We start from the raw sequence: 17,347 nt of genomic DNA on the forward strand, positions 1-17,347 counted from the left end.
GTCTTCGACCCCAAAGGGTTTGGCACGGTGCCAGACTTGGCATGGGGCTTTTTGTCGCCGGAAGGCTTTTTGGTTGGCTTCGGTGCCGAGCCTGGAGGTGGGGCGTCAGAAGCCTGGTCTTGGTGCCGACCGGGGTTGGTCCGGAGCTTTCTTTTTCGGTGGGATTGAAAGTTGGGGCGAGGTAGGGACTGTACTTATAGAACGTTGGCCATGCTGGATGTCTTCATCCTGGTCGGAACCATCGTCGGAAAGGGAGTTTTGTTCCTGTTCCTCCTTGGCTCCGATGGAGTCGCTGGCTTCTTCTTCCTCTGATTCAGGTCCGAAGAGGTCCGGAATGGAGTTTTGGGTCTGAGGTGATTTTCGGTACCGAATGGTGATGTTCGGTGCAGCCCTTTGTCTTCGACCCCGAAGGGTTTGGCACGGTGCCAGACTTGGCATGGGGCTTTTTGTCGCTGGAAGGCTTTTTGGTTGGCTTCGGTGCCGAGCCTGGAGGTGTGGCGTCAGAAGCGTGGTCTTGGTGCCGACCGGGGTTGGTCTGGAGCTTTCTTTTTCGGTGGGATTGAAAGTTGGGGCGAGGTAGGGACTGTACTTATAGTACGTTGGCCATGCTGGATGTCTTCATCCTGGTCGGAACCATCGTCGGAAAGGGAGTTTTGTTCCTATTCCTCCTCGGCTCCGATAGAGTCGCTGGCTTCTTCTTCCTCTGATTCAGGTCCGAAGAGGTCCGGAATGGAGCCTGTGTGTTGGCTTTGCATGTCGTGTTGTCGGGCCCGACGGTCACAAAGAGTCTTTTTGTAGCAAAAAGCTTGACACGCCTCGCAGTCATGCTCACTGTGTTCCAGTGACAAACACAGGTTGCACACTTTGTGTGAGTCTGTGTGCGGGTGTTTCGTGTGGCACTGAGGACAACATTTAAAAGGAGTTGGTTCCATCGACTGCAAGTTGAACCGGGGGCTAGTCCCGGCGGCCTACCACGAGCTCTCCAATTGAAATAGAGTTTTTTGATAAACATGATCCGCAAAGAATAGAGAACGCGATTGAAAACAATACCGTCGAGGTTGTTGTACGCACCAAGAGAAACCGAAGGATTGACGTTGAACCGGAGTGCAGCAAGTCACATACGAACCCAATGGCGGTAAAAACTATCTGAAGATGGAGTCGATGACAATGCGTACTAACACCGAAAGGAGGACTCACCTACCTCATGACTAGTGACTAGAAAGACTTCTCCGAAGAAAAACAAAGTGCAAACATCCAGACCCAACACTAGGTGGTGATTTATTCATAAGCATGTGATCTACAGCTCACATGTCTGGAACATAGGATATTTACGTAACCCCAGTGCATCCTCTTTCATTAGGGAAACAGCTTCAGCCTTCGCCCAATTTAACATTGTTTGTGTCCAAGCTTTAATTGGTGGGGTTCTACAGCCTTCCACCGCCGCGTGACGAGCCGCCTGGCGACCGCCAATCCCAGATCCAGGAAGTTACCCTGTTTTTCTTATCTCTGGGAAATATCTTACAATACAGGCATCACACGTGTGCGGTAGCGCCCTGTCAGTGCTTATATGTAGAAGACTAGTCACGTTTTGCCAATATTCACGCAGTCACGACCAAAGCATATGCAGGAGATCCACATTCACCAATGTGCAGCGCAGGCAGCAAGCATCTGTTCTGTTAAAATATCTGTTGAGTTTGTCTGGGGTTAAATACGCTCTGTGGATTATATAGAATTGGATTAATTTAAACCTCGCATTTCTGGGGATATTTCTAGGGCTCTCCAATAGCATGTCCCATTCTTTAGGTGTGTATGATCTAGCCAGATCGGCCTCCCATTTACCGCGCAGCGGAGTGAGATTCGTCAGAGTGTGCTCACGTATTGCTCCTACAAACCATGTTGTGAGATGCCGCCCGGTGCCCGTCAAATGTATACATTGTATTAAGATGTGTGTTGGAAATTCCTCCAACATACTACCCCACTGTTGCCCCAGCGTTGCCATCCAGGCGGCGTGATTCAAGAACTGCCCAGGCTGTATGACTTCCTCATCAATCAGGGAGAGAAAGGGCTGCAATGCACCTCCTTCATAGAGGTCATCTATTGTGTTTCTGTCTGCATCCCGCCACACCGCATGGTCTACTGTATGAACTCTGCCTCCCTCCCACAGCATCCCCAACAATGGAAGCGTAGGCACATAGGGTATGACATGTTTCATAAGACGTAAGGCTCTGCGAAAACATTTCTGGGCTAAAAGCACCAGTAAGGGGAGAAGAGTATACGAATTGGTGCATGGGTGAAAAGCAAAGAGAAACTTCTCTACTGTATACAGGAGAGTACCTTCTGCAGTATCTGTAGGATGCAACTCTGCTACCCATTTTGCAATCCATTGAATCTGGGATGCCAGATAATAGTGCTCGAAGTTGGGTTAGGCCAACCCTCCTCGAGGGACCGGAAGGTACAATTTAAGTAAAGTTCCATTTGAGGTCTCTCATCATGCTCTCTAGTGGTCGAAAAAACAAAACCGGAAAGTATAACGGGAGGTTATCAAAATAATACAGTAGTCTGGGCAGCATTACCATCTGAATCAGTGCTACCCGACGTGCGACCGAGAGGTTGAGTGTCTTCCAAAAGTCTATCTGGGAGCGTACAGCAGTGATTGTCCTAGTTAGGTTCCCATCTAGGAGGTCTCGGTCAGTGTGGTAAATCCGTATTCCCAAGTATCTGAACATGACCGGTTGCCAGGCTACCAGTGCGCCTTCCACAACCAAATGGGGGGCGCCCACATGGGGAGTGCAGGGGAATAAGAAGGACTTTCCCCAATTCACACCCAATCCAGAGACCGCGGCGAACTGCCTAAGTATGTTTGGTATGACCGTGGGGATCGTCCGCAAATCTTTAATATAAAGCAGAATGTCATCTACATAAAGGGATACAACGTGCGTTTCTTCACCCAGTGATATACCCCAATGTGCAGCTGTGTTGTGCAACGCCATAGCCATGGGTTCCATGACCAGGGAAAAGATCAATGGGGAAAGGGGCACCCCTGTCTAGTCCCACATCCTATCGGTATGGGCTCATAAAACAGAGTTCCAAGTCGAATGCGTACTCAGGGGGTTCCGTAAAAGACTGAGGAAGTATGGCCCAAATCTGAATTTTTGCGTCACCTCAAACATGTAAGGCCACTCCACTGTATCAAAGGCCTTCTCCAGATCTAAGACCATGCAGCCTCCTGCAAGCCATGTCGCCGTACTGCGCATCACCCTGAAAAGCCTGCAAATGTTTAGGCTGGTGTTACGGGCCGGCACAAATCCGTTTTGATCTGGATGGACCCCTGTGTGGGGTGAGAAGTGCCAATCAGCCAGCCAGAACCCCAGCCAAAATCTTATAGTCCCCATTCAGCAGTGCCAGAGGGCGGTAGGCGCACGTCTGTGTGGGGTCCCTGTCCGGCTTCAGGAGCACAACTCCTGCTGTAATGTGTGTTTGGAGGCATGTCATGTTCTAATGGTGGCAAGCTAAGCGACACCAGATCCAAAGCAAAATGCAATGTTAAAGGTTTTAATTGTTGTTTAAATTGTATTATGCCTCAAGTGTCATGCTCCCTAAGAGCCAGATCTGTAGGTTTTGACAAGAACTACCTATATCGGTATTGTTCACCGAGGTGTGTTGTAATGAAGAAATGCTGGAGACACTTAAAGGAAAATATATCTCAGTTTAATGACAGCCTGTCAGATGTGTAGCTTCCCTCCTGCCAGCTAAAATCCAACTATAATCCATGCATCCCAGCGCTCTTGGACACATTGCATTGGAACATACACGAGCAGGAGAACTTAAGGTCATAACACATCTTCCCCTTCACAGTAATATAACGCTGAAGAAACATGGGATGATACAATAAAACATAAAGGAAACTTAACAAGGAGCTGTACAGAAAACCTAAAATAGAACATCAAGATAAAAGTTTCTAAGTAACTCTACAGTTCACATTTCCCAATCTATTTTAAAGCAGAAATCATTTCTCAACATAATCCTTCAGATAAACACGAGGTCTACGAATTCTCAGACTTCTATTACACCAGCCCTCCCCTCCCCCTCTAACACCATTATAAGCAACAGTGTCCTTCTCCTCCCTCCTGTTTCCAATCAAGTCACTGACTTCCATCATCATATACCCGGTGATGCCCCTGGTAAAACCACCTGTAGGTACTACAGCCTCACCACCTTTCTGGTATAATTCTACCCTCCTCTTGTTCCACCTATCACCATTCTCAAGAACAATATACTTATCACGAACTGCCTTAACTTTAGAAGGTCCCATAAATTTAGACAAACTTGCCTCCATCCGACCTTTCTTGAACTTAACCCATTCACCAACGTCTAGATTGTTTTTCCTGCTGCCCAAAACATCCTTATTGATACTAACAGTGTTGCCCTACAGTGGCAACCAGGCAGCAAGCATTTTGTACCTGGCTTTCTTCCCGTCATACACTCAAAAAGGGAAATGTTTGTTGCACCAGTTACGGTGGTGCGATGGGCCCATACCAATTCCTCAACCATCCTTTCCATATTTTTACCATTTTGGAGATCCATCAAGATTGGTACCTTTTATTAAACTCTTTAGCACTCTCCACCAGCCCAGTCCCTCGTGGTTCATAAAGAGAAGTGCACTAACCATCCTTTCCATATTTTTACCATTTTGGAGATCCATCAAGATTGGTACCTTTTATTAAACTCTTTAACACTCTCCACCAGCCCTGTCCCTCGTGGTTCATAAAGAGAAGTGCACTTGTGTTTTATGCTACAAATGGTAAAAAATTACTGCATTTCAACAGAAGTAAGCTGAGTAACATTGTCCCTAACAAGTATTTTGGGAAATCCTTCATCCTGGGACACTTTTACAAACACCATACTGGTATTTTTTGGTTGTCACCCCATCATGAATTTAACTACATGCTATTTGGAGGAAACATCCATCCAAACAAGTGCATATTTCAACTCAGATCTCAGCTCATTCATTGGTCCAATAAAATCCATGCACACAGTACACCATAGTTTTCCTGTATCATGTATGTGCCCCCCCTTCCGATTATAATCTCAATTTGTTTTCACTGTCTGTACAGTGTGGGAACCTCAGCACCCTACTCATGACATCATCATCCATACCCAGCCACCAAAACAACTCCCACAACTTTTTCTTGGTGAGGGTTTGTCCTAGGTGAACCTCATAAACCAAAGATACTATTCTTTTTTTCAAACCTTGCGGCTGTACGAATTTTTCATTCCTCATGAAAACGTCTTGATCATTCAAAGATCTAAAATCTTTACATAAGGCCTTCCACCACAAGCAACCGTATTCTCCCTTATACTCCTTTTAACAATCAATGTTTTCTTAATTTTTAACACTTCATCCATCTGCATTTCTCTGCTTCAGTCCTACTTGGTAAATATGGCTACACTGCTACAATTTTCAAAATCAGACAACCAGGCCACTGCTCCTTTAAGTTCTTTGGATATTACTGCTTCTCAGTCTACTGAAAGACGTGATAGACAGTCTGCTTGAGTATTCTTCCATCCAGGAATGTACTCGACTTTATATCTGTATTCCTGTGACCTTGCAGCTAAAACTTTAAAGTCTAGCTTATTCCTTTCCCGCTCCTCCAGGCATTAACTCCTTTACCAAAGGTTTGTGATCTGTACGGAGCACAAGCCCCAACCCACACAAATAGGTATGGAAATACTCCACAGACCAAGCTGCAGCTAATGCCTCCCATTCAATAACAGAATGGTGTGCTCCATTTATGTCAAAGAACGAGATGCAAAAGCCACTGTTTTTTCAACCGTATTATGCACCTGAGACATCATAGCCCAAATACCAGTAGCGTTGGCATCTACTGTTAAGATTTTAAAGTAGTGTCAAATGGCACTAGGATACTAGCACTACAAATTTCTTTCCTGATACCTTCAAAAGTATCCTGTTGTTCCTTTCCCCATTCAAAATAGGGGAGAGGATGCAGCCTTGCGGCGAGAGCGGTTGACCTCAAACCTGGGGAACCAGGTTCGAGTCTCGACAACGATGCTCAACATCCTGTGATTCTAGGTAAATCACTTAATCTCCCCGTGAAATGAATGTGTCCTTCTGTAACGAATCTGGTGCTCATGTAAAGCGCTCTGATACTCGATTTCTCTGGTCTAGTTTGCGCTCTATAAAACTGTAAAAAGAAATTGCATCCTTTCTTCAACAAGCATCGCAAACACCTGTTTTCTCAGCTAATTTATCAACAACTTGGAATAATAGTCCACAAGCCTCATGAAGGACAACAACTGATCTTTGTCATAGGGAATGGGAGCCCCTTGTACCATCGCTTTAAGTAGATCATTGTTTGGTTGAACACCTTCACCTTTTATAGTATGTCCTAAGTATTCAATCTCTTTCACCAGAAATTTGCACTTATCTTTTTTTCAAGATGAGACCAGCATCAGACAACCTTCTTAAGGTTTGTTGGAGAACATAATTAAGCTCTTCCTCCATTCTACCAAACACCAGAGTGTCATCTTGGAAATAGATTACATTTTTTACATCTTTAAACACCTTCGACATCAAATGCTGAAAAACGCTGGCCGCAAAAGAAAGGTCAAACAGCATTCTGGGGAATTGAAATATCCCTTCCATCGTTATTAAGGCTGTTATATTCTTTTACTTGTTATGTAAATGAATCTGACAGTAAGCATCTAGCTCTGAGAAAACTTTTCCTCCATTCAGCAATAAAAACATTTCGTTTATATTGGGTAAAGGAAAGTTGTCTTTTACTGTCTCGTGATTAACACTTCTGAGATCCACACAAAAACATAAGCGGCCTTTCGCTTTTTCTGTGATGACCACCGGAGACACCCGACTGGAAGCTTACACAGGCTCAAATATACCCAGTTGATTCATGTCATCCAACATCTCACATCATATCGCAACTGGCACCTTTGTTACCTAGAGCTTCATAGATATAGTCCCTTTTTGTAGTTTAATCTCATGAACTTAGTCCTTCAACTGACCCAATTCTTCTCTGAACACCCCTTTGACTTCCTCCAGTATATTTTCAATAATAGTTTCCCACACGACCATCACTTGATTGGGCACCCTGGGATTTATAATAATCTGCAAATCAAATTGGTGTACCTGCCCCAAAATTGGGGGTCCATTTCCTGCCACGCATATATTGCCCAATACATAAAATTTAATAGGCGCAGAAAAGTACCCTAAAATATCTATGGTCTCTCCTTGATACCCCACAGGATTGATATCTTTGGGGGACAAAGCCACCCCAGACCATTTTTCCAAAAACTGTGCTTTGGGAATGATGGTAAACATAAACCCCAAATCCACCATCAAATCCAGCACCGTCCAGGAATACGTTGGGACCAGCATGGGGGAATGGATTGATTGTTCCATACTAAGGAACCTCGGATGATAATCTCGTCGAACCACTTAGAACTACAGTTTACGTTTGGATCCCTGCCAGAATCTTAATAAACTTGTTATAGCTACCCTACCCATTATTGAATAAACAAAGAGAGACTTTTCATTGAGGACCTACATGGATGTCCCGACTTCTAAACATTTCTAAAGATTTTTGACTTAGCCGTGACAACAAGTAATTACGTTTTGTTACTCCCAAAAACATATTTTGACTACTTATACAGACTTACTTTATCAAGCCTTGAAAGTCGTTCTTACGACGAAACACGTGTCGGCTGTGGAGTTTCTACAACGCCGTGTCAACTCTTATTTACAAATATATGCTGCTTATTTCTTGTTACTTGGATTGGAATATGTTACGTTGTACATGGGACATTAAAATACAAGTCCGACCTGAGTTGTTCAGAAAATATTTATTTTTGGTGCTGTGCTCTGTTGCTTAATATATTAGATTGTATGTGCTTAGAGGCTTTGCTTCTGTGCAGGGGACATTGTGGATGGCACAGTGTTGTAACATTGAGCACACAATAAGACAAGCTATCTGAAACGTATGCAAAATTGTAACAGAGCTGCTGACTGTCTTTGTAGCTACCATTGCCATCATCCTTATTACAAATCCACAACCCTATCCATGACTAAAAATGAAGCCACAGGGCGGGTTCTCTTGCCCTCACAATCACCATTGTGCTCCACAATTAAAATTCAATCTTTACAATTGTCAATAAAAACTCCTCCCAACTCTGTTACCGCTACAGAATTTCCCTTGCACACTTGAGCATAATGTACACAACGCCCACACTTCAGACACTCTTTATTAGTAGCAAAACAGGATTTTGAATCACCTAAGTGAAAATTACTTTGGTTTTGGACAACTACTCTCTTCTGATATTAAAAAAAAAAATACTTGTTTAACACGCCCACACATTCCTGTTCATCATCTTCTCCTTCTTTATGTATGGTGGACACTCATACCCTTCAGCCACATCTCTTTTCCCCATTTCAAGCATACAAAAATCAGACTCCTCCACTATTTTAGCAATCTGAATAGCATCCTTCAACAAAGGTTTTTTTGCTGCCCACAGCCATTCTTCTATTTTTTACTTCTACTCTGTACTATAAGTTGGCACCTTATAAGTTCATTAGTCATTTGGACAAACTGGCACTTCATGGATAACTTGCGCAATCTTGAAACAAAGTCATCTATGGATTCTGAGGGTGCTTATAGAATGTATATCTCACCATTGCTATATTAGTCTCTTTTGCAAATCTACGTTCCAGGTGTAACTTTGCTTCCTTATACACATCTTCAATGGGTTGATTATCAGTGTCCAAGATTTCCGGTAGATATTTAAATATGTGTTGACCCTCACTTCCCAACACACTTAGTAATAATGCTTTCTTTCTCCCTGCACTAAAACTGTGGCCATCTAGGGCCAGTGGATAGTTCCCGAAAATGTCTATTCAGTCTTTCCATGGTATGGGAGGTGACCCTTGTTGAGCCAAGAAGACAGGCAGTGTTACGATGCAGCTAGTTGCCGTGAGAGCGGATATTGGAGTACGATGCTTCACTGAAGTTCACAGATTATTATGGCTGTAATTGTATTAATTGCATAAACAAGAGCAAAACTGTACAATTCACAAGATGGTGGGATGAATTTCCTTAAACTGTAAACCACACAGTTAATGCCTCCAAATGCACCAAAATACAATAATGCTCCTAAGATGCTTTCCTTGAACATGAAAGAGGAAAAAAAGTTCCTAATAAGAAGAAAAATTAAAAGGCTGAGGACCTTTCAATGAGCTCACCCCTAAACAAACCATATGAATACAGTCCCTATAGTGCTTTCCTCAAATAATGATCCAAGCCTGCAGAACAAAGTCCTTTTTCATTATTTATGCCCCCTAATAATAAAGCAGAAGTCCACCACAGTTACAACTACCCTGAGTTGGTAAGAGGAAACACTCTTAAGGAGCTAATGACCACATAGTCATAATGCCCAAGTGAGTTCAGCCATCAAACAGGATAAAAAGACTGAATTCCTGATATTTAAGACACACTGAGTCTCTAAATTATGGCTGTGCACGTGATAACCATTTGCGCTGGAGCACGCTCAGATCGGTTCTATCGGTGCGTGTTGAGACCTCGTCTTTCGCTGCACTGTAATGAGAGTAGCTTGCGCTGGTGCTGTTCAGGATGCCAAAAATCCAATTATAATGGCACAAATGTTTCCCTTATACACTGCGTCGCACTGAATCCACCAAACACTGCAAATGAGGTCGCCCACACTGGTTCTAGGTGCATGTTAACAAAATTGCTAGCACTGCAGCATACAATATCAGTAGACCACTGACTTCCTTGACTGCATGCTGTGTTCTGTCCCCACTGACTGCATGGGTCCATAGCCAGTCGACAGCCTGTGGCTGGCCAGTCGTCGCCAAATGTAATGAAGAAATGCTGGAGACACTCAATAGAGAATATATCTCACTTTAATAACAGCCTGTGGGAAGACTGGCTTCTCTCTTGCCAGATACAATCCAACTGCCACGCTTAGAATCCACACATCCTAACTCTCTTGGACGCTGAGGTCTTCATTAGCTTTAAGCCCTCTTACCAAATGATAATAGGGATAGCACGAGTTGTGCGCTGAGTCCCTGCCTTAAAATCAGAGGTAGCAATCTATCTGCTTCGCTGGTAGAGGAAGGTCAAAGCGCTTGGCTGCTCTTTCAAGCAGGTCATGGAAACTACCAAATTCGTAGGGAGGGAATCTGCTGTACGAGGAGAAGAAGATGCTGGCATTGGTGTCATATAATCATGCCACTCAGGATGCTCAGTAGGGTCCAACAGGATCCCTCCCTCTTCTGACAGTTGGTCAGCGTCATTGTCATGAAAAGAGTCTGAAACAGTGGTCGGAGGTTTCACAGGCCTACCTCCGTGTGGCATGGGTGTACTCTGTGGGGCAGGAGTGGTCTGAGGAGCAGAATTAGCATCTGGGAACCTCTTGTAATAGTCCCTTTCCCTTATCATATGCAAGTCTATTACTAGTTAACAGGTATTGCTGATGCCTGTTCCTGCATCTGATGCGACTCCTCTTCCTGGTCTTCATATGGATAATGTTCCTAAAATGTGTTGTATTCCTGGGCAGATTGATGACGCTGTCTGAGAAGGAATATGTACCCTCAAGGTAAGTTGACGGGTTCTGTTCCACATCCTTATCTTCTGTCCCCTGACATATAATCTTCAACTGAGATGGGCTATATGCAGGACCAAAAAGACCTAATCCCCAGAGTCCTGAAACTCCATCGGACGTGTTGGTGGCAGAGGAGAGACCTTCGGAATATCCTGTGGCACGGCGGAGGTCATGCCCTTACTGGAAATAATTTACAACAAGGGGTGGTGATGGACAGAGTCTCTGAATTAAGCAGAGTACTCTCACCCAGTCAAGAGATCAGGGCTAGATCCAACACAGTTTTTTAGCTCATTGCACCATCCCAGTTTCAGAACCTGGCTGTATGCAAATTAGTCTGTCCCTGGCCCAGTGCATCGTGGGAACAGGGCAGACCAGACTACAAAAGCCAATTCTTACACTGGGAAGGAAACAAGCTTCCGGGGACCGGTTTCTGCCATTTCAGGCGTCTTCGGCCCGGCTTGCTTGAATCCTGATGGTGCAATGAGCAAGGGACTCACATCTGAGTATACCCTTCCACGCTTAGGGTGGACAAAATTATTTACAACAAGGGGTGGTGATGGACAGAGTCTCTGAATTAAGCAGAGTACTCTCACCCAGTCAAGAGATCAGGGCTAGATCCAACACCGTTTTTTAGCTCATTGCACCATCCCAGTTTCAGAACCTGGCTGTATGCAAATTAGTCTGTCCCTGGCCCAGTGCATCGTGGGAACAGGGCAGACCAGACTACAAAAGCCAATTCTTACACTGGGAAGGAAACAAGCTTCCGGGGACCGGTTTCTGCCATTTCAGGCGTCTTCGGCCCGGCTTGCTTGAATCCTGATGGTGCAATGAGCAAGGGACTCACATCTGAGTATACCCTTCCACGCTTAGGGTGGACAAAATTATTTACAACAAGGGGTGGTGATGGACAGAGTCTCTGAATTAAGCAGAGTACTCTCACCCAGTCAAGAAATCAGGGCTAGATCCAACACCGTTTTTTAGCTCATTGCACCATCCCAGTTTCAGAACCTGGCTGTATGCAAATTAGTCTGTCCCTGGCCCAGTGCATCGTGGGAACAGGGCAGACCAGACTACAAAAGCCAATTCTTACACTGGGAAGGAAACAAGCTTCCGGGGACCGGTTTCTGCCATTTCAGGCGTCTTCGGCCCGGCTTGCTTGAATCCTGATGGTGCAATGAGCAAGGGACTCACATCTGAGTATACCCTTCCACGCTTAGGGTGGACAAAATTATTTACAACAAGGGGTGGTGATGGACAGAGTCTCTGAATTAAGCAGAGTACTCTCACCCAGTCAAGAGATCAGGGCTAGATCCAACACTGTTTTTTAGCTCATTGCACCATCCCAGTTTCAGAACCTGGCTGTATGCAAATTAGTCTGTCCCTGGCCCAGTGCATCGTGGGAACAGGGCAGACCAGACTACAAAAGCCAATTCTTACACTGGGAAGGAAACAAGCTTCCGGGGACCGGTTTCTGCCATTTCAGGCGTCTTCGGCCCGGCTTGCTTGAATCCTGATGGTGCAATGAGCAAGGGACTCACATCTGAGTATACCCTTCCACGCTTAGGGTGGACAAAATTATTTACAACAAGGGGTGGTGATGGACAGAGTCTCTGAATTAAGCAGAGTACTCTCACCCAGTCAAGAGATCAGGGCTAGATCCAACACCGTTTTTTAGCTCATTGCACCATCCCAGTTTCAGAACCTGGCTGTATGCAAATTAGTCTGTCCCTGGCCCAGTGCATCGTGGGAACAGGGCAGACCAGACTACAAAAGCCAATTCTTACACTGGGAAGGAAACAAGCTTCCGGGGACCGGTTTCTGCCATTTCAGGCGTCTTCGGCCCGGCTTGCTTGAATCCTGATGGTGCAATGAGCAAGGGACTCACATCTGAGTATACCCTTCCACGCTTAGGGTGGACATAAGCAATGTATCTTTTCCCAACGTCGACAGGATTGACAACAGGGTCGATGATGTGGGTCTGGCAGTGAGCTTCGTCGATGGAACAACAGCGGGTGCCGTCATCATCATTGATGCCGTTGTCGAAGAAATCCTTGCCGTCATCAGTCTTTGGTGACAACGATAAGGCAGTCGTTGTTGTTTTCATCGTCAATGTAGTTGAAGTTGCCATCGACACCATCATCGGTATGGCCACTCTAGGCGACATGGCAGCCGTAGACTGTAAGATCTTCGTCGGCGGCTCCGTCGGTGGACACATTTTATTTGCAGATGGCTGCTTGAATGGAGTAGGAGGAGCAGATAAAGGTGATGAAATATACTTTTCATGAGAGGAGGAAGGATCAGCCGCTTCTTGCTTCTATTCCTTGCACTCCTGGTCTCTCTACTGTGAGACATGGATGTTTTTGAGTCTTAAAGTCTCTAACAGAGGATGAAGAACTCTCTTCTTTTGTCTTTTGTGAGGAGGAATATGCCTTCTCCTCACACTCAGAGTCCGAGTCAGAATGTGTGTTCTTCTTCTGTGGCCACAGAAGCAATCTACATTCCCGATCCTTGAGGGTTTTAACAGAAAACGTATGGCAGTACTTGCATTCTTTTGGCTTATGTTAAGGATAAAGACAATATTAGCACTGTTTATGTGGGTCCTCAGAATAATGCCTGAACTTCCCACAAATCTTACAAGGCCTGAACAGCCTTTTTTTAGACTCGGACAATCTGTCAGAAAAACAGTCAAACAGACTCCCAGACTGTACCTCAGATGTTCTTAGAAGGTTTGAAGATGAACTGAAGAGCTGCAGGTCAAACGTTTATCAGTGAAACACTGTGACTGAGCAGAGGTCAGGGAGACTCTCTAACATACGATGTGCGGTAAGAAATCTGAGTTATGCTGGCTCTGCAGAGAATGAGTGCTTATGGGTCTGAGCTCCGACTGGTTGAAGTTTGAGTCTATAAAAATAATGTGAATAGGCTAGTCTGGTGTATTGCTTTTACAATGGATGTCAATGCTGTTGGTGTAGCACTACTTGTAATACTCTTCCCTTGGGACTCGCACCATGAGGACGGGGAAGATACAAACATGTGAATCTATAAAATATACAATACTGGAGAAATAACAGGATCCCAAAAGGCCATTCGATTCAAGTGGTTTCTATTACAACAATATAGGAGTAGAAAATGTGACATAAGGAAATATTACTGTGCCTCTCTAGTGACCCCCAGGCCAGGGTGCTGTCTCTGTCGCAGGAGCTGGTGATGGCAGGGGAGGTAGGATAGGAGGGTTGTTACAGGAGGAACAGTTGGGGAGAAAAATACCCACTCGTGGAAAGAAGAGTATGAGACCCGAAAACAACAGAAAATAAGACAAGAAGAACACAGTTGACAGAAGGCGCGGAATCAGCTGTCCAAACCTCGTAAACTGCTGTCCACAAAAGGGGCTAGGGCTCATTGGGTGTTGTTGGGGCAGCAATACCAGGAGAGGCTTCAAGGGATATACGCCTGGGACTACCGAAATGTATCCGACTTTAGATGGTAGAGGTGGGCCGCAGGTCAGGAAGAAGGAGGCATCACACAGCCACCCATTCGAGGGAGCCCCTGCCGAAAGTGGGGCTTAGTATCACATTCAGCCCCTGAAGAGCTTAGGGACAGTTGAGGCTTGGAAGTTCCATAGTATTGGAGCCCAGTGGCACCCAAGTTCAGCAACAAAGCCCCAGGTCAGTATGGGCCTACGAAGGCATCCCTTGGGAGGGTGGGAGTGGGGATGGGCGCAGAGGATTCCAGTCAGGAGGAGAGCCTCAGGCCAAATGTCAATTACAAAAGGTCATCAGCCGTTTGATGAATAGTCACTTGGGGGGATGAGCCCTGGTCGTGCCATGTAGTTGAGAGGGGGTTACCAATGTCACAACTAAGAACATAATTCCTTTTTGTTCTGGGGATAGATTGATAGTAGTACAGTTGAAATCTCAACACATGCTAAAAAAAGAAATGAAAAACAAAGATGATCCTTATCAACAGCTGCCCAAATTCTTGTAGAACCAGATGTAGAGAGAGGATTGTGGTTAAGAGGATGCATTTCAGTGGATAATCTTGTTGTTTTTTCTCACTTTCTTCTGCCCCTTTCATAGAATCCCATACCTGGATCATCCCTCCAGAGTTGAGAAATCATTCAAGTATGTCGTGCCAGTTTCACTTGAAACCAGTAAACGATTCTGGAAACGACAGCTTGACCTTCAGCATCATCTCCTTTAGTACCCAGTGTGCCTATTGGAATGAAAGCGCAAGAGCTTGGAGTTCAGAAGGGTGCAAGGTAAGTGGACGTCTCTACTGGCGTGGATATATGAGAGTGTATGAATATAGGCACCTAATTATAGTCATTCCTATTTGGGAGTTAACATGGGTATTAGGTGACCCTAACCATACTCTGGAAATTTGAGAAGTATAAATGGAACCACTTGTCATGGACTTCTGATGGGTATAAAGTGTATCAGTCTTTTTACGGATTTGTAATGGTTATAAGTTCAAGTGCTCGGTGTTGAATGGGTAGATAAAGAGTCGCTCCTTATCCATGAACACTGATGAGTATGTGATCAGAAACTACTTAGCCTAGAATTATCCCTTATCCATAGGTTTTGATAGGTATAAAAGTCCTTGTCATGAAGTCCTAATATATATAATTGTAGTCACTCCCTTTCTATGAGTTTTGATGGGTTGAGGGCCAGTGTCTTCCTTTCTGTATGTTGTGATAAGTTTAGGGGAGGGCACCCTTTAAAGCAGAACTCTGATTGGAATGACGAAGCTCACTACTTGCATTACTGTTACTAAGAGTCACTTTGTGCTCTAGAGGTACGATTCTTTTAATGGGACTCATACTTTGTCAACAAATTCTAAAGGGTGTGTGTCCTGAAGTTCAGATGAGTATTAGGAGCCTTATTGCCTCCTTACCTTGGAATTCTGTTAGGTGTAAGGTGAATCACTAATGCTATTTGAGGATGGGGCTCTGATGGTGAGAGGGTGGCTGGATATGGTATCCTGATGAAGCTACAGTGTTCTATCATGGCCATCGATGTCTGATGTGTCCATAAGCTTACTCTTTATTTGTGAAGCAAATCCCTTACCTGAATTGGGAGAGCAGGTGGTTGCTGTACAGTGTATCATCAGTCTGAACTTACCTGATGTGCATGACTCGTCCTTGTCTGACATTGGCATTCCTAGGCTTAAGAACCTTTTGCTGATCTCAGATGTTTAATGTGTGTAATGTAAGTGTTCGTCTGTGAATGAGAATGGGATTAGCGCCAGGTAACCTTATATGGTAATTTTATTCTGATGATTTTTAATGCCTTTCTTTGCTGTGTATGTACTTATGGTGGATGGAAACATAGCCCATTCATATATTCCTTAATCTGTTTTCAGGTTGGGCCACAGACGAGCATATCACAGGTTCAGTGTCTCTGCAACCACCTCTCTGTCTTCGGCAGCTCATTCTTTGTCTTGCCGGCACAACTTGATCTCACCAAGACCGCAGAGTATTTCTCAAATATCTCGGAGAACCCTGTCATTGTGGTCATGTTGGCCTGCTTCTATGCATGCTATCTTTTGTCACTGCTTTGGGTGCGAAGAATGGACAGGATGGATAAGTCTAAGGTGACAGTTTCTTTGAATCTGAGGCACAGTTGTATGCTTCCCAGTTCCTTCTGTAATTATAAAATGTATTCCTCCTCTCCTTGCCATGAAATAGATGTTCAATAGCTCAGCTATTGAAGATATAAGATGGAATTCCATGTAAGAGCCCTCATGGTGACAACATAGATGACTGAGGAGGAGAATAGATATAACTTTCAAACACAAAATGATTCTTTAAAGGGATTTAAAATGCAAGTGCACAGTGCTCAAAATGTTATTCCTAGATTTCACTATGGGTTTAAGTAGAACCTAAGGTAATCACGTTCTAATTGTTCTCTTTAGATTCTGTTTTTCCTCACAAATTGTTGTGGATTCCTTGCTTCCATGCGATGTTGCTGCCCTGTTCATCTGCTCATATATGCGTCAGGACTGTCAGGTACTATGTCTAGAACTCAGTCAGGGGCTTGAGCAAGGACTGTTGGCTTGGTAGAAAAAGTAAGCAGAATTAGGAGTACATCACTGCCCAGGCTCACACAGAGAGTCAGAGGAGAAAGGAGATTCAATGGGGAAGCCTGCATAATGGAACAAGACTAGGTCTGGAGAATGGATCACTTGTACCTGCATTACCAGGGTCAGGTGTGTTGACCAACTTAAAAACCCTCATTCACGTACAGGAGTGGTAAAGCGGTATATCTTGATTTTCCGCTTCTCTTAGAACGTGAAAGCATCATCATTGGGTCTTTTTGACAATGTAACCTTGCCTCCTCTCCTACTGAATAACATTTCTATGGAAAACAATTTTAATTCACTTTTTTCAACTGTCACTGATCACTACTGCTATCACCAGTTGGTCTAACTCCAGGTGGAGGAAAGCACATTATCAAAAAGACCCAATGATGATGCTTTCACGTTCTAAGAGAAGCTGAGAATCAAGACATACAACTTTACCACTCCTGTACGTGATCTTTAAGTTGGTCAACACACCTGACACTGGTAATACAGGTACAAGTGATCCATTCTCCCTTTGATTACTTACCTTTGATAAGAAGCCGAATGGATCTCACCTTTTTCCTCCCTCTTTTGATTATATGAGACTCAGAAAGAACAGGCATTCATGAGGCAATTT

General features: G+C 44.5%; 1 protein-coding gene across 1 annotated transcript in view; it reads left to right on the forward strand.

Moving 5' to 3' along the window:
• The window catches only part of LOC144798005 (polycystin-1-like protein 2), a 365,276-nt gene that overhangs the window by 196,899 nt on the left and 151,030 nt on the right, over nt 1–17,347 (forward strand). Inside the window, exons 10-11 of the mRNA XM_078668796.1 lie at nt 14,727–14,908; nt 16,012–16,242. Coding sequence (XP_078524922.1) covers nt 14,727–14,908; nt 16,012–16,242 — 413 coding nt within the window. The remainder of the gene's footprint in view (nt 1–14,726; nt 14,909–16,011; nt 16,243–17,347) is intronic.

This window comes from Lissotriton helveticus, chromosome 12 (genome assembly GCF_964261635.1).
Source record: "Lissotriton helveticus chromosome 12, aLisHel1.1, whole genome shotgun sequence".
Lineage (NCBI taxonomy): Eukaryota > Metazoa > Chordata > Amphibia > Caudata > Salamandridae > Lissotriton > Lissotriton helveticus.